This window comes from Helianthus annuus, chromosome 5 (assembly GCF_002127325.2).
Source record: "Helianthus annuus cultivar XRQ/B chromosome 5, HanXRQr2.0-SUNRISE, whole genome shotgun sequence".
NCBI classification, from domain to species: Eukaryota; Viridiplantae; Streptophyta; class Magnoliopsida; order Asterales; family Asteraceae; genus Helianthus; species Helianthus annuus.
In genome coordinates, this window is record NC_035437.2 from 166,275,600 (window position 1) to 166,291,908 (window position 16,309).

The window sequence follows — 16,309 nt, forward strand, 5'->3', positions numbered from 1 at the left end:
ACACCACCACCATATCGAGTACAACCACCACCCACTGCTCTTCACCTGCTAAACAACCCCCCACCCACCGCAACACTCCAACCACCACCCCTTTGATTGTGGTGAGACGGTGATTGGGGGTTTTCAGACTAAATCATCACAGCTGCTACAAGTAACGAGGGTGAATCGTTCAAAGTTTAGATGATTGTAGACGCAAGACCGGGCAAACAGTTAGGGTTTCACGGACCACTATCACAAAGTCGATTCAAGCAACGGCAGCAGCGGCGGTTTTTTCGACTCCGACTCAAATATTGCAAACGCAGTGGCTATCAATCGGGTATTTCGCTACAGCTACGGAGAGAAATAGGGCTTCATTGGTCATGGAATCATTAGGCTTGTTTAACTTTCTGTTTGGATACTTTGGTTTATGAGAGAGGGACCATGTTTGGATAATGGATACAGTAAGCTTATATTGTTTTTAATAATTTGTGACTGACATTTGACAATGGATTTGAATGTTAAAGTATTATTTAATGCCTAGGATGCAGATGATTTAATTGTTGATCCACTCAACTTTGAGTGGATGCGAGAAGCTAATTGCCCTGTTGCAAGTACAATAACATTTATGTATTAGCATCATCTGGTTTATATGCACTATGCAGTATGCACTACGGCTAGGGGTTGTTGGTTGTGCAGTGGTGGCCGGAGGTGGTTGAGGGTGGTGGCCGGAGGTGGTTGTTGGTGGTGGCTGAGGAGAGGTAGAGAGAGAGAGCTAGAGAGAGGGGGGGGATGTTTCTTTATATATAAATATATATACACACATATTATACTAGGGGAAGGTTCAAATGAAAACCACTAGTTATTGTGAAAACTAGAAAACTAACTAAAACCCACTAAAAAGGAGGGGGGGAAGACTTTTAATGAAGGAGGGGTAAAATTGGAACAAAAAATATATAACTTTTCAAACATTTCCCATTTCTCCATACGTTATCATTTTAAAACAAAAATGGCACCATAAGATCACAAATTTTCTTATCTTTCATTCAAGTATATTCGAGCATATTTTTTATGACATAAAAAAAGATTTATGGTGTCGTCTTGTTTTCAATACTATTATTATAGTAGTGCACAAGTGCAATATAACATGTACTACAATGTGCATTACATGCTTAAAATTAGCTTTTTGATTCTAGTTTAGCTTTTAGGGTTAGTTTTTTTGGAGGTTTAGGATTAGGATTAGGTTTTTGGGTGTGGGGGGGGGGGGGGGGAGGAGGGTTTAGGTTTTTGGGAGGTGGGGGTGGGGGGGGGTTAGGTTTTTTTCGGGTTTATGTTTAGGGTTTAGTTTTAGGTTTTCGGGAGGGTGGGGGGTGGGGGGGTTTAGGTTTTTGGGGGGAGGGGAGGGGGGTTAGGCTTTTGGTGGGAGGGTGAATTTAGGTTTTTGGGGGGGTGGGGGTGGAGGGTTTAGGTTTTTGGGGGGTGTCGGTGGGGGGTGGGTTAAGTGGTTTAGGCTTTCCGTATTAGTGCACATGTGCAGTACAACCGAAATTTTTTTTTTTTTTTGAATTTTTTTTCCATATATAAAGAGTAGCGATTTTTCTAAAAAAAATTGTAAAAAAAAAAAAAAATTTTGTATGTTTTTTAGGTTTTTTTAGGCTTTTTTAGTTAGTTTTCGAGTTTTCACAATAAAAGTGGTTTTCATTTGAACCATCCCCTATTATACTATATATTATATTATTTTTTAAATTTATTTTAATTATTAACTTATGTTAAAGTAATTGGTAAAAAGACCAAATTGCCCTGAGTGATCAAATTTAACAGAAAAAATTAACTGAGTTTGGCTTAAAGGACAAAACGTGTATGATTTGAAAACATAAAGTACAAAAATCGTCAATTTTAAACATAAAGGACAGCGCCTGAAAACGGGTATAAAGATAAAGGACAATCTTTGAAATTCACTCTAAATAACAGGTAAAAAAAAGAGTTAAATGCTTGGTTGGTCCCTGTGGTTTGCAAAAATTGCAGACTTGGTCCTAAGGGTTTAATAATTACATACTTGGTCCTAATGGTTGTAATTTTTCCACTCAGGTGGTCCTTAATACTAACCTTTGTTAATTTTTCCAGTTAAGTGTATGTGAAATCACTAGAATACCCTTGAACATTTAAAAAAAATATATAATACATGACCCACCTTCTTCCTTCTCTCTTTCTCTCTCTCTAATAAAACCACTGCAACTTACAAGAAAACATGAATCTCCACCACCACCACCTAACACCTAACCACCACAACACCACCCCCAACCACTGTGACAAAACTGTTACTTCGTAAACCACCGCACAGCCCTGTCGCGCCACTCATAACAACCAACCACGACAACCCCTACCACCCTCAACTACCTGCTGCAAAAACGAATCTGGCCGGAAACACCAATGTGTGGATTTTAGAGAGATCGAGAGAGAGTTGGAGAGAAAGTGAGGAGCCGACATAATTCCGACGACTGTGGTGCACCGCAGAATCCCAACGACCGACGGCCCCTTTCTTCTCTTTTTCTTGCGTCACTTCTGCTTTGAATTCAACTCAGATTCAATCATTCAAAATGGTTAATCAAGCATATTCAATACGTATAATGAATCTAGATGAATTATTCAAAGAAACAAACTAATTGAATGGGTCTTTTGAAGTACTGTAATATGTGATAGACTTTGCTATTTTTTTGAAGAACATGGAGTCTAGAATACATACGACTGATATAAAATTAGCAAATTAGGATTTGTTTGATACTTTAATTGATTTAGGATCTGTGTGCAAAATGATGAGTTAGGTGGCGCTTGAGTACTGGTTATGGAGGATTGTATGAATGAGAGAAAAGGAAGAAGAAGGTGGAGGTGGAGGTGTTGGCGGTGACAGGGCCGGCTCAACCATTTTGGTGGCCTTAAGCGAAGTACAAAATTGAGGCCCAAAAAAAAAATTGGCTGTAAAGTCACGAATGAAAAAAATACTTTTTGCACCCATTCACAAACCTAATGCCTTGATATCAAGACTATTTGATAAAAACCCTCCTCCTTTATCCGGGCTTGGGACCGGCAAAATAAACTAAAAAGTTTATAGTTGGCGGAGTTAAAAATACAATCAGCAAACACCAACAACTTATCTTCCTATTAACCTACAATCAACAAAAGAATCATAATAATCACAAGCTTTAATCAAGAAAACAATACATCAAGACTTAATAATACAATAAGCAAACACCAACAACTTATGTACCAACAAGAAAGCAACAAATAATCACAACACCCATCAGAAAAACATTCAAGATCCAATTTCATAAGAAACCATGTTCTAAGAGGCATTTTATGAAACAGAAGGTGTGCAACAAAAAGTGACATATATCCAATACAAAAATCAGCCAAAATAAGAGAATAAATGGAAACCAATTAACCAATTCATCTCCCAATTGAGTAGCAGCAACACTGAAGACTTCTCGAATGACCAGAATGACTTCCACAGAACACACAAATCTTCTTGAACTTGCTGCTTGAACCCTCTTCCATTATCAAACCTTTAAGACTTTATGACAAAAAAGTAATCAAAGTTTGCACATTTATCTCCTTTAAAACCTTGAGGGGACAACTGAGATTACATTACATACTAAAATTGATTTACTGTAGAACAAATCAAAGATTATGTATACGGTATACCTGGAATTAGCGCTACAATCTCTATTATCTTCATTTGCGGCGCCTAAACCTCGCATCCATCATGATTGTTTCCATCGACGAATGCGGATTGGCAGTTTCCTTGTCGATTCGTTGCCCTAGATCACCTCTGTCTGTTCGTTCGGCGTTCCCCAGAGTATCACGCGTAGCGGCCTTGTTTTATTGTTTCCCTGATTTAACTAGCGGCCCCATTATAAGCCCAATTCCATAAAACTTGTAAGCCCAAACAAAACACAGGTGTATAAAAAAAATTTGGTTGGAGGCCCTAAAAAAATGTGGCCTAAAGCCCTAGCTTGAGTTAGCTGGCCCATGGGCCGGCCCTGGGCGGTGAGCCGGTGATGGGTTAGAGAGACTGAAAGACGGGGAGAAGAAAAATGAGGGGGTGGACCCATCTTTTCTTGTTTTTGTTTTTTTTATTGTTTAGGGACAGTTTAGTCATTTCATAAAGACTTAACTGGAAAATTTAAGAAAGATTAGTGTTAAGGACCACCCGAGTGCAAAAATTACAACCACTGGGATCAAGTGTGTAATTAGTAAACCCTTAGGACCAAATCTGCAATTTTTGTAAACCACAGGGACCAACCAAGCATTTAACTCTAAAAAAACTAAAACATGCAATTTTTGTACACATGCTTGACGTTTAAGTCCATCAGTCCAATGTTAGTGATATGTGATGATGTTTCATGATTAACTCATATTCTCTATTGAGTATCACATTTATTATAATAGGCAATGCTGACTCATTTCCCTTTTAGCTACTATTTAACATTTCCAATGAGGTATCAACCCGTTTATGACTCATTTCCCTTTTAGCTATTGCAAGAGAGGTTGCTAATGTGACACGGCTTGGCATTGAGGTACTTTTTTATTATGTGGATGAAGGGGTGTTTTGGATGCATGTTTTTAAGCTGGTTATGTGATATTGAATAATCATATTCAGATAATCAACGGTGATAATCAATGCTGATTGATGGATGTTTGTTTCTCTTTGAAAATTTCGAGGTAGCCATAGTTGTTGGTGGAGGAAACATCTTTCGTGGAGCCTCATGGGCAGGAAGTGGTGGTCTCGATCGTTCATCAGTTGATTACATAGGGTACCGCTTACTTCTTACCCTTTAGTCATTCTTTTGTTAACGAAGTTAAAATTTTTGTAGCATGGGTAATTTGGTAATTCTAAACAATGTTGGTTTGTTGCAAAATGTTATATGCCATAGTGAGTAGATAGCCTTATGTGTGAAGCTTTGATAGACCCTTGATTCGTCATTTGAAGGGAGTTCCATATTTTGCTTATTAAACTGACTTGAAGTATTTTTTGTCTTAGGTTTCATAGTGTCATTAAATCTCACTGCTATGACCAACTTTGACTTGATATGTGTGAGGTGCCTTAAGGCCCTGAGGAGTTTTCTAGATAGTCTTGTGCACCTCACGCCTCAAGCGCGCTTTTTAAAGCCAAGTTGGTGCTAAATTTTTTTGACATAATGCTCTTAAAAATGGTTTGATGTATAAAGATTATTATTATCTATCATGTTAGGGCGCAATCAGGATCTGTTCTAGTAGTAGAACGTGGCGGAATCGATCAATGGCGAGGTGCGGAATCCCTCGACACCGTCTGAGAATCAACAACAACAATCTCAACGCTTAACATGTCTGATTTCATTGATAGAAAGTGAAAATACAGAAGATCCAGATGAAAGTCAGATAGAGCTTCGCTATGACAGTTCAACAAAAGGTCCTAGACAACTAGCCCTACAGCAGTATTTATAGGCAAACAGGGAAGGTTAGGGTGTCACCCGTTCAGATGGCCATCCGTTCGGATGACACATATCATCCTTACGGATCACACTTGTCAGTTAAAGCACCGTTCCCTGTTTTGTCTAGACACACAATACATACATATACAAAAACACACATACAGGACAAAATACATAAGACTCGATACAGACGAAAGCTACAGACATAATGCACTAACATATCGTTTTTAGTTGTAAAACAAAACATGCTCTAAGTGATTTTGTTTGGGCAATAAATACCAAGCTTTGTTGGATCAGGATGTTAGCAACTGTGACGAATGCTATATATTTGCAAGCAACGATGGAGAGGATTGGAATCCTAACAAGAGTCAAGACAGCATTTCGAATGTCTAAAGTTGTTGAACCGTATATATGTCGGCCTACAGTTAGGCATTTAGAAAAAGGAAGAGACGTCATTTTCGCAGCAGGAATGGGAAATCCGTTCTTCGCTACAGATGCTGTTGCAGCCCTTTGCTGTGCATATAGTAAGTGTATTACTATGTATCATGAAAATTACAATGAATAGATTTGCTTAGAGTAGCCAACATTTATCATATTGCTTACAGCCTGATTATACATAGCTAGAGGTGATTAACTGATTATACATTTAGCTGAAGTATAAACAATTTTCGAGTATTTGGTATGTTTTGGCTTTTTGGGCTTGGGGTATCTGAAGGTGATGCGAACTACATGTGTGTAGGTTGGAACAACTGAATGAGACGAAGTTCAAGCTAGTGAATGAGATGAAGTTGAGAAGTATCTATGTGGGCGCACAAAGGTTGATGGCAATCGTTATGTTCTTGGTTTAGCATGCTGCAACATGCACGTGATGTATAAATCATGTGTACTCGATTGTATTTAGGTTTTGCTTTATTGTTTTAACATGATTAAACATGTTGATGGTTATTTATTTGTCATTTAAAAGACGTTCTCTTTTTTTATAATTCATTTTCAATTAAACCTTAAAAAATGTATAGAAATTCGTTATTTAATAAAATATGATATGTAAAATTTCTAAAAACTACCCATATTTTTTTTACACGGGGTTTTATATCCGGGTTTTACATCCGGTATATAATTCACCAATATCATAAAAGAAAACAGAGTCTCCTTGAATCAACGTAACACTGAAGTCTTCCTCAGTCTCCAATGGCGACGAAATCGGAGAATCCAAAGCCACCCAAACCCTTGCCGTCCGTAATTCAGGCCTACTGGTTGCCGGCGATCCTCTTCTGCGCCTCCATGTTCTTCCAGCTCGTTGCTATTCCTCGCTCTTTTCCTCCTTCTCATTACGACGGTTTCTTTCTTTCTTTCTTTCTTTCTTACTTACTGTTGCACCTATTTTAACCTAATTTATGCGCCTTCTGCTTCAATTTCCCCCAATTTATCCTTATCCTTTGCGGTCTGATTTGCAGCTTTAGGGATCAAGTCGTTCAGCTCCATTGAACAAGTGAATGAGGCATACCAGAAACTCTATTTGAATTGGTAAGTTTAGGTTTCAGATTGTCGTAGTTATAATTGTTAATTATGTTTATGTATTGTTAAGTCAACAGCTATTGACTATATTGTTCTGGAAAATAGATTTTTTTTTTTCTGGTTAAAGTTAGTAGTATTTTAATGTGGAATTTATTATTCATGTAGAGTGGTTTGGTGGTTTTTGTTTGTTAATACAGTTTGGTGTAATTGTTAAAAGTGTAGTGTATGGTTTTTGATTTTCTTTTGATTTTAAGTTGGAAATTTATTTATTTGACTAAATGGAAAAAGTCTTCTTTGTATGATACTTGTGCATCATTGAAACTATCATCATCATCATCATCATACTCAGTAAATCCCACCAATAGCAAAGCTAAGGTAGAGTCAGATGAGTGTAAGATGTAGACAACCTTACCTCTACCCCGTAGGAATAGAGAGGCTGCTTCCAGTGAGACCCCCGGCTCGATTGTTGTTTTGCATCAAGCCTTAGACATAAGGCACATAACACTCAGCAATGGAGACAAATGCCGATTAATGCATGTACCCCCTTGTCTTTCGGCTATCAACGCCACCACATGATGCATCATTAACCATCCGCCTCTTTTAACGTTATTTTCACGAAATTAGCACCCCCCCCCCCCCCCCCCCGGACGAGCGCCCTGCGCCCACACATATATACATTATATGCGCATACCACAAGCGGGGCCATCATTATTGAAACTATGCATAAATTAAATATTTTTAAGACGATGAAGGGATATTGAGAATTTGAGATGAAAGATCAAAGATCATACATGTTACATAATCTTGGATGATGAAAACTACAAGCTATTAGCTAACTAACCATCAAACAACATATATTTTTTTTTTCTTCTTTCATAATGTTATTTAACTAAATCACCCTTCGGACTCGACTAAAATTTTTTGACGTTGATGACATTTACATGATCAGAATTAATGGGGCTACTTGATATTGGATTTACTTTCTTTCTATGTGTAATTGAACAATACATAGACTTATCTTTTGGAGTATGGGTTTGGTTAGCCTAACAGGCTAACACTGATATTTAAGTTTTAACCATCCAGTGTGCTGTCAAACAAATAGGTGTTTAAACTAAACCATATCTGTAATCAAAAGTTATCAATCATGATCCTGTTTATTGTTTTTGTATTTGTTAATAAGGCTGCGTGACAATGCAATAACAAAAATAATTTAAAAAATTACGTTGCAGGAAAGCAGGGAAGGGACCTTCTTCAACTCTTGATATGATTAAGGTTTGTGTAATTCCTTATTCCGACTGTTTACAGTTACAACACAAATCTTTATAATAATATGGGCATTTATGTCATTTAGTGTACACTTTTGTTTTATGGCTACTAGTTTTGATTTTCTTTTTCTTTTAAACTTTGTTTTGATATTAAATTGACCTTCATTTTCAGGCTCAGTATGCGTTTGAACTTCTTAGCAATCCCACATGGAAAAGGGATTATGATATATTTGGCATTGATGAACATCTTGTGAGTTATGATATTTATAAGAGTTAATTGCTCGGATGGTCCCTGTGGTTTCACGTTTTTTCACGTTTAGTCCCCACCTTTTGAAAATAGCAGATATGCTCCCTATGGTTTGTTATTTTGTTACTCGGATAGTCCCTTGAATAGATGTCAGTTAGTTTGGAAATAGCATGTATGCTCCCTATGGTTTGCATTTTGTTACTCGGATAGTCCCCTGAGTAAATGTCAGGGGACTATCCGAGTAACAAAATGACAAACCATAGGGAGCATACCTGCTATTTCCAAAAGCTAGGGACTAAACGTGAAAAAACGTAAAATCACAAGGACCATCCGGGCAATTAACTCTATTTATAATATCTTTCATATTTATAATATGCGAATTTCGTAGCTGTATGCTAATATTGCTTTGTTGGTCGTAGCATGTAATGGAAAGCATCAAGGAAAAATACACTAATGCAGATTTTTCTGATATTAGTCTTCCATTGCTGGAACCTACTTCATGTGGTTTGTAAAGTTGCCGTACTAAACTTGGATATTGGTTTGAAAAAAACCGTGTTTTGTTTTTGCTGATGTCATTTATTTATTTATTTATTTTTTACTTTGTCTCAGAACCAGATCCGGCTTTTGAAGTGATTTCATCCGAGAACTTTGTTTCTAAGCTACAGAACAGCAACACATTACTTGTTCAGGTTTAAATAATGGTTTCTTTATGACTCTGATATTTTTTATATATTAACTAAATTTTATTTTCTATTGGAATTCTACTTCATTTCATTTATTATATTTGTTTGGTAAATTTGTTTCAGGTTTTCTCATTTGGGAGCAGCCAATGCGCCCAGTTTTCTAGTTCTTGGAAAAGAATCGGTATATTACTTTGTTAGACGTGTTTCCTGTTTTCATTAATTTAAAAAAAATGTCAATGATTTATAAAACAAAATATATATGGTTGGGTAAAGTTATCCTACAAAGTCTCCTAAATCTAAGAAGTGTACAAAGACACAATGGATAGCAAAATATAACACAATGTCGAGCAAAATGCCGAAAAATATATAATACAATGTCGAGGAAAAAAGACACAATGACGCAAATTTAGAAAAGATACAATGCTAAATAAAAAGACACAGTGATATAAACAAAATTCTACAAGCTATAAATCCAAAAGTGAAAACCTAAAATCTCATATCGTAGAGTTCATGAGACGGTTCCAATGCCGCTTGAATGAGGTCAATCGGAGTCCGTTTGATACCACCCTTCTTACGACTTCTTACAATGTTGTAGAAGGCGCTAGGCGCTAGTCGGGCGGTGAGGTACCGCCTAGGGATTAATCGGATTGGACTTTTTAAGTATAATTTTACAAGTTTTTTATATATATATAGATAACTTTATACTTTTTATTAATAAATTTACAAGTTTAGGAGATAACTTTATACTTCTTATTGATAAATTTAAAAGTTTAGGAACCATATGTAAACTAGTGAAAGATAGAGGGGGTTAAATGTTAAAATACCTAAACTTAAATGTTAAAATAGGTTTATAACTAAAATTTGGGCTTTAAACCATGGGCCAGGTTTCAAAAATTGGGTTTATTGGGTCAAAAAACATGGGCCCGCTTAGTCCGATTTTGACCGACTTTTACCGATTTTGTCCGACTTTTACCGACTTTGACCAATTTTGACCATAACCGATTTTTTGACCGACTAGCTTAAATTCAAGGTTTAAAAAAACGGAAACGAGTTTCGAGGCGTTTTCCCTTCACCTCACGAGGCGTAAGCCTTGAAGCGAACCGAGGCGTAAGCCCGAGGCGGAGTTAAAAAATAAATATAAATATTATACATCTTATAAAAATAGTAATACTAACTAAATTCATCATCAAATTCATCAAAATAATCAAAAACACACATATAAAAGACACAAATTGCTTGAAATTGACACAAAAACTCAAAAACATCAAAATCAAATAACAAAAACCCCTGAGGCGCACCCGAGGCGCAGCCGTTTTAGCGCCTCAGCCCCTCTGAGGCGCACATACAGTAGAAACCCCATGAGGCGCGCCTCAGAATCGTTTTTTGGCCGTTTCGCCTTGAGCCGCGCCTCGAGGCGCACGCCTCAACCGTTTTTTAAAACCATGCTTAAATTTAGGCAGTAACCCACCGACTAGCGCCTAGGCGCCGATTAATCGGCCGCCTAGGCCGATTTCTGCAACATTGACTTCTTATTTTTACGAGACTTTGTATTTGATCCTAACCCTATATATGGTTTAGGTTTTTTTGTTTGTTTGTGTTTTTGTAATACTAAATTTCCAGTGTTTGAAACTTTTATTTTTTATGATGTAATTTTCTTGCATAATTGCAGCTAGTTTACTGGATGGTATAGCAAATACCGGAATGATTGAGGTCGGTGATCTTAAGCTTGCAACGTATTTATCTGAAAAGAAATATACCGGCGCTCCTTTCTTTCGAAATGGTTGGTAACTTCATTATTACCAAACTCTAAAAACTAAGTTTTTAGAGGAAAATGTCATTTTTGTCCCTGAGGTTTGGCCAGTTTTCCGACTTTCGTCCAAAGGTTTGTTTTTCTGCATCTGGATCCAAAAGGTTTAAAATCTCGTCATTTTCATCCTGCTTGTTAACTCCATCCATTTTTCTCCGTTACGTCTGGGGTATTTTCGTATTTTTTGTTAACTTAAAGGACAATTCGGTCTTTTTCACTTTATGTACAAGCATTTAGCGTAATGCATAAGTATTCAAAACAAAACAAAGTAAGTAAAAAGACGGAAATACCCCTGACTTAACGTAGAAAAATGGATGGAGTTAACGAGCCGGATGATAATGGCAAGATTTCAAACCTTTTGCATCCAAATGCGGAAAATAAACCTTTGGACGAAAATCGCAAAACTGGCCAAACCTCAGGGACGAAAATGGCATTTTACTTTATTTTTTAATAGATTAGTTATTGCCTGATCATTTGATTGTGATACAGGTCTTCCTTCACTTGTCGCTTTTCCCCCTGGCTGTAAAACTTCAGATTGCATTGTTAGGTGAGTTTATAGAAGCATTATTATTATTATTATTATTATTATTATTATTATTATTGTTATTATTATTATTTTAATTTAATCACGCAAAGTTTTCCAATTATTTTTTTTTCTGATTATACTATTGCTCTTTGTGTTAGGTACACTGGGCAGTTATCTGTTGATGCTGTTACTGACTGGTTTGCAACAAACATCCTAAGCTTACCTCGTATCTCTTATTACTCTATGGAGTCTTTGGTAATTCTACTTAAATAAAAATCCTTCGTATTTTTGTTATATAATGTATTTAAATATTATTCTTACTAGCGATGCAAAATAACGTCATTCTAATCACAGGCACAAACTTTTCTGGGTAAAGGCAGTCGACATAAGGTAAATATTGCCTATAGCTAGTACCCTTTCGTTGAATATTCCTGCTAGTGATTTTTACGTAATCATATCATTATTTTTTTTTTTATTTTTAATGTGATAGATCAAAGTCATATTCGTTTCAAAAACAGGACAGCGAGCCACTCCATATGTGCGCCACGTGGCTAAAAGCTATTGGTCTTACGCCTCGTTCGCATTCACAGTTTGGAGAGAAGAGGAATCCGTCTTTTGGTCAAATACGTAATTTTCTTATTTAAAATAAAACTGGCTTTCATCCTTTTCATTTATAAGTTCTCTTCCAATAAAACTGAAATATTTGTATTTGAAACAGGTTTGGGGTGGAAGAAGCTCCCGCAACTGTTATTCTGAGAGATCCCGGTGTCAAACCAGTAGTTTACCATGGCATGCCATTTTTCTTTTCTTTTTTGTTTTTTTCCTCATGGTTGCTAAAATATAACTTTTATTATTTTTTTTAAATATTGATTTGCAGGATTAATGAACAACTCAAGACTTATTGATATCATGGAACAGAATAAACATCAAGGTAATGACACAACGGTTTGGTATTGTTCTAATGCACATTTATTTTTTTAAAGACTAATTTTCAGTATGTAATTTAAACTTTCTACCTGTCAAAATGTTTACAGTTTTCATACCCTGTATGTATGTATGTATAGATACACACAATCACACATCCCATGCGGATTTTTTAACCATTTTATCCACAAACGTAGTTGACCATCATCTAACTAAGAGATCTGTAACAAAAAAAATAGCCTAGCGTTCATTTACGCCAGGTTTTTGATCGCTTACATTAGTGTAAATAAAATTTAAAAAAACGTAGGAAAAAACATTTTGCGCAGGTTACACTTACGTAATTTGTTGTTACACTGGTGTAAATTTATATATACGATATATATTTTTTTTTGACAAAGTTGAATAGTTTTAAAAATTTTTGGCGATTTAAAAAAAAAAAACCTTTTTTTTTCAAAAAGTTTTCGCGGTTCTTGTAACTCGGCGGAGTTTTCATTTTAACCATTCCCTATACATATATCTAAATATATATAGTGAAAGGCAGAGGCTCTTGACGTGTGACAGTACGTGAGCACCAATATAACGTGCGTAATAAGGTTTAACCCAACCCATGCGTAATTATGCAAATAACGTGCGTAATTATGTATTATAATGTGCGTAATTATGCAATAACGTGTGTAATTATGCAAAGTTAATTACTATTTTGCCACCGCGTTCAATTGAAGCCTAGATTAGATGAGATGTGCGGTTGAGATGCTCGCGTACGCATCGCCCGATAAGGTGGTCTTGTACGTTAACCGGCCTCTCTATATACGTATGTAGTGTAACAACGATATCAGTTATTTTTATTGACTAAATTTTGGAGAACATATTATGATCTCTTTTTAATCCCATTTTTGCATTTCAGTCCTTCCACAATTAAGAAGTATTACATCAATGGAGTTAGGTTGTGATCCAAAGGGATACTCGCGTGCTGGTAACGACACTACGGTTTGGTATTGTGCTGTTGTTGTGGGTAGGCTGAGTGCCGAACTTCATAAAATGCGTGAGGTGAGCTCCGATAACGCTGATCGTAAGATACTTTTTAACGCAAGTAATTTTTTTAGCTAATAGCTTTATTTATGTATATGATTAAAGACCATGCGTAGCATCCAAGAGATACTATCAAACGGTGGAGATGTAGGTCAACTTGATAACGAAACAGCCACATCAGCATCAGTTGCATTAAAGGAAAAACGGTTAACCTTTGCTTGGGTGGATGGTGAAGTACAAAAGGTAATCACATCTTTTATTTTTGTTTAAAATGAGAATAATTCAAAGATTTAGTTTAGAGTAAAATGCCATTTTCGTCCCTGAGGTTTGGTCAGTTTTGCGATTTTCATCCAAGGGTTTGGTTTTCTGCATCTTTGAAATCTTGTCATTTTCATCCGGCTCGTTAACTCCATCCATTTTTCTCCGTTAAGTTAGGAGTATTTTTGTACATAAAGTGAAAAAGACCGAATTGCCCTTTAAGCGAATACTTGTACATTATGCTAAATGCTTGTACATAAAGTGAAAAATACCGAATTGCCCTTTAAGTTAACAAAAAAGATGGAAATACCCCTGACTTAACGGAGAAAAAATGATGGAGTTAACGAGCCAGATGGAAATGGTAAGATTTCAAACCCTTTGGATCCAGATGCGGAAAAAACAAACCTTTAAACGAAAGTCGCAAAATTGGCAAAATTGACACATTAATTATTGATATTAGTTTTTTTTTTCTTTTTACAGAGGTTCTGTATGTTTTACGTAAATGTGGAGGACAGCCATGATACATGTGGACCTAGGAGGGATATTACAGACGTACCTCGATTATTTCTTGTACGCTACAAAAGAAATGATACAGAAGTGAATAGAAAAAATGAGGAAAATTCGATGAACATGTTTGCTTCAATGGCTTCTAGAGACGTGGACCCCACATCCCAATTAGTGGCATTATACAAAGGTTTAAATGAAATTCCACAGGTTTGGTCTTCTATCCATCAAAATCTTAAAAAAAAATGATCATCTTTTTTTTGTTTTTTTTTTAAATTTGTATTTCTTAGTGCGTCCATTTAATACGATTTTTTTTCCAGATAATTCAATGGATCTCAGACACAGTTAGAGATGGTGACTCCAGAGATCTCCCGTTTCATGTGAGTTTCTACTTTCTACAAACAAAATCGTGTACTTTATTTGTGAACTAGTTTCTTTACCCGCCGCGCTTTGCGGCGGCGCTGTACACAACATGATAACGTATAGACTACAATCGACCTGACTCGTTTCCGAACTAAATTTACGTCGAAACATACGCTAACTCAAATTTATACCGTCGAATCGAGATGTAATACATTTGACCCGATTTGTTTCCAAACAAAATTTACGTCAAAACGTACATAAAAAGAAAACATTTTATAATTGACCCGCGACTCGTTTTCAAACAAATGTTACGTTAAAGCGTAAAGAACTCGAATTTATATCAAAGGTTCGTGGGTTAAAGAAAAGTTAGAAAGTATGGGGGACTTTTTTTGTCAAGTTAAAAAGTAGGGGGGTCATTTATGTCAAGTTAGAAAGTTCATCATCATCATCATACTCAGTAAATCCCACTAATAGCAAAGCTAAGGTAGGGTCTGTGGAGGGTAAGATGTAGACAGCCTTACCTGTACGGCTGTACCCCGTAGGAATAGAGAGGCTGCTTCTAGTGAGACCCCCGGCTCGATTGCAGTTTTGCATCAAGCCTTAGACATAAGGCACATAACACTCAGCAATTGAGACAAATGCCGATTAGTGCATGTACCCTCTTGTCTTTCGGCTATCAACGCCACCACATGCATGATTAACCATCCGTCTTTTAACGTTATTTTCACGAAATTAGTAAAATAACGTTAGAATTAGTGCACTTTCACTTTTGCCCCCCGAGCGCCCACACATATATACATTATATGCGCATACCGCAAGCGGGGCCGATCAAGTTTGAAAGTTATTTTTGTCAATTTAGAAGGTTGAGGGGTGAGTATTGTCAACTGACAAAACTTGATGGGTGAACGGTGATTTCAAAGGTCGGCACTGACCATTGAAATTAAAGTATTATATAATATATAACTCACAAATTACATTTTTCTTTTAATTTTAATAAAAAAGAGATGTTTATACTTGATGCAGCGGACGTCAACTCCTGAGCTTGTACCTGAAGATGTAGATCCGATTTGGTCAAAAGGCAAGGAGCAAATTATATCCTCAAGTAGAGGAATGAAACAGAGGATTGGAACCGTACCGCAAAGAATTAATGATCTTACGGGTGATCCTCGGCTTGGTCCAATGTTGCTTTTGGGGGCATTAATGTCATTTGGTTTTATTTATCTAAGGAGAAATCAGTCGATCAAACCGAAGGAAGAATCTGATGATGGGAGCGATCCTAAACCTGAGGTAAACAGCGGTACATTAATGTCATAAGTGAATTATTCACGTTGCTTAGTTTTGTAACCGTTTTGTGTCATTGACAGGGTGCTGAACGGTCAAAACTGAGAAGACGACGCCCCAAAAGCCGAACAAACGACAACATATCTCCATCCATTACCGACATGGAACCGCCAAATGCTTTCCAAATGCCGTTTACGGATTCTGATTCAGAGTAAAAGTTGCAGTTTACAGAAAACAATATAGAGGCAAGATGCCTGTGAAATATACACGGTGTCTAGTTAGAAACACGTCACAAATGTGACTTTATGTTCATCAATCATCATTATTATCATAATACTGAATCTTTTTGTTAATTTATCATTTGGTCCTTGAATCAAGAGGATGGTCCATGTAACCATAACAATGAATTTTTTTTGTTGAATTATTGATCATAGTTAAAACATACTAAATTCGTGTTTTGGAA

The 16,309-nt window shown here is 36.4% G+C and overlaps 1 protein-coding gene across 1 annotated transcript; it reads left to right on the forward strand.

The window, feature by feature from the left end:
- Window positions 1-6,586: 6,586 nt before the first annotated feature.
- On the forward strand, window positions 6,587-16,290 carry LOC110941703. Its single transcript, XM_022183363.2, has 20 exons — window positions 6,587-6,780; window positions 6,899-6,968; window positions 8,189-8,231; window positions 8,397-8,474; window positions 8,891-8,975; window positions 9,081-9,160; window positions 9,278-9,335; window positions 10,824-10,934; window positions 11,451-11,508; window positions 11,646-11,742; window positions 11,842-11,877; window positions 11,978-12,114; window positions 12,206-12,276; window positions 12,365-12,418; window positions 13,316-13,458; window positions 13,546-13,683; window positions 14,179-14,412; window positions 14,523-14,582; window positions 15,589-15,852; window positions 15,930-16,290. The coding sequence occupies exons 1-20, from the start codon at window positions 6,633-6,635 to the stop codon at window positions 16,059-16,061; spliced, it is 2,097 nt and encodes a 698-aa protein (XP_022039055.1). The 5' UTR covers window positions 6,587-6,632; the 3' UTR covers window positions 16,062-16,290.
- The last annotated feature ends 19 nt before the right edge of the window (window positions 16,291-16,309 follow it).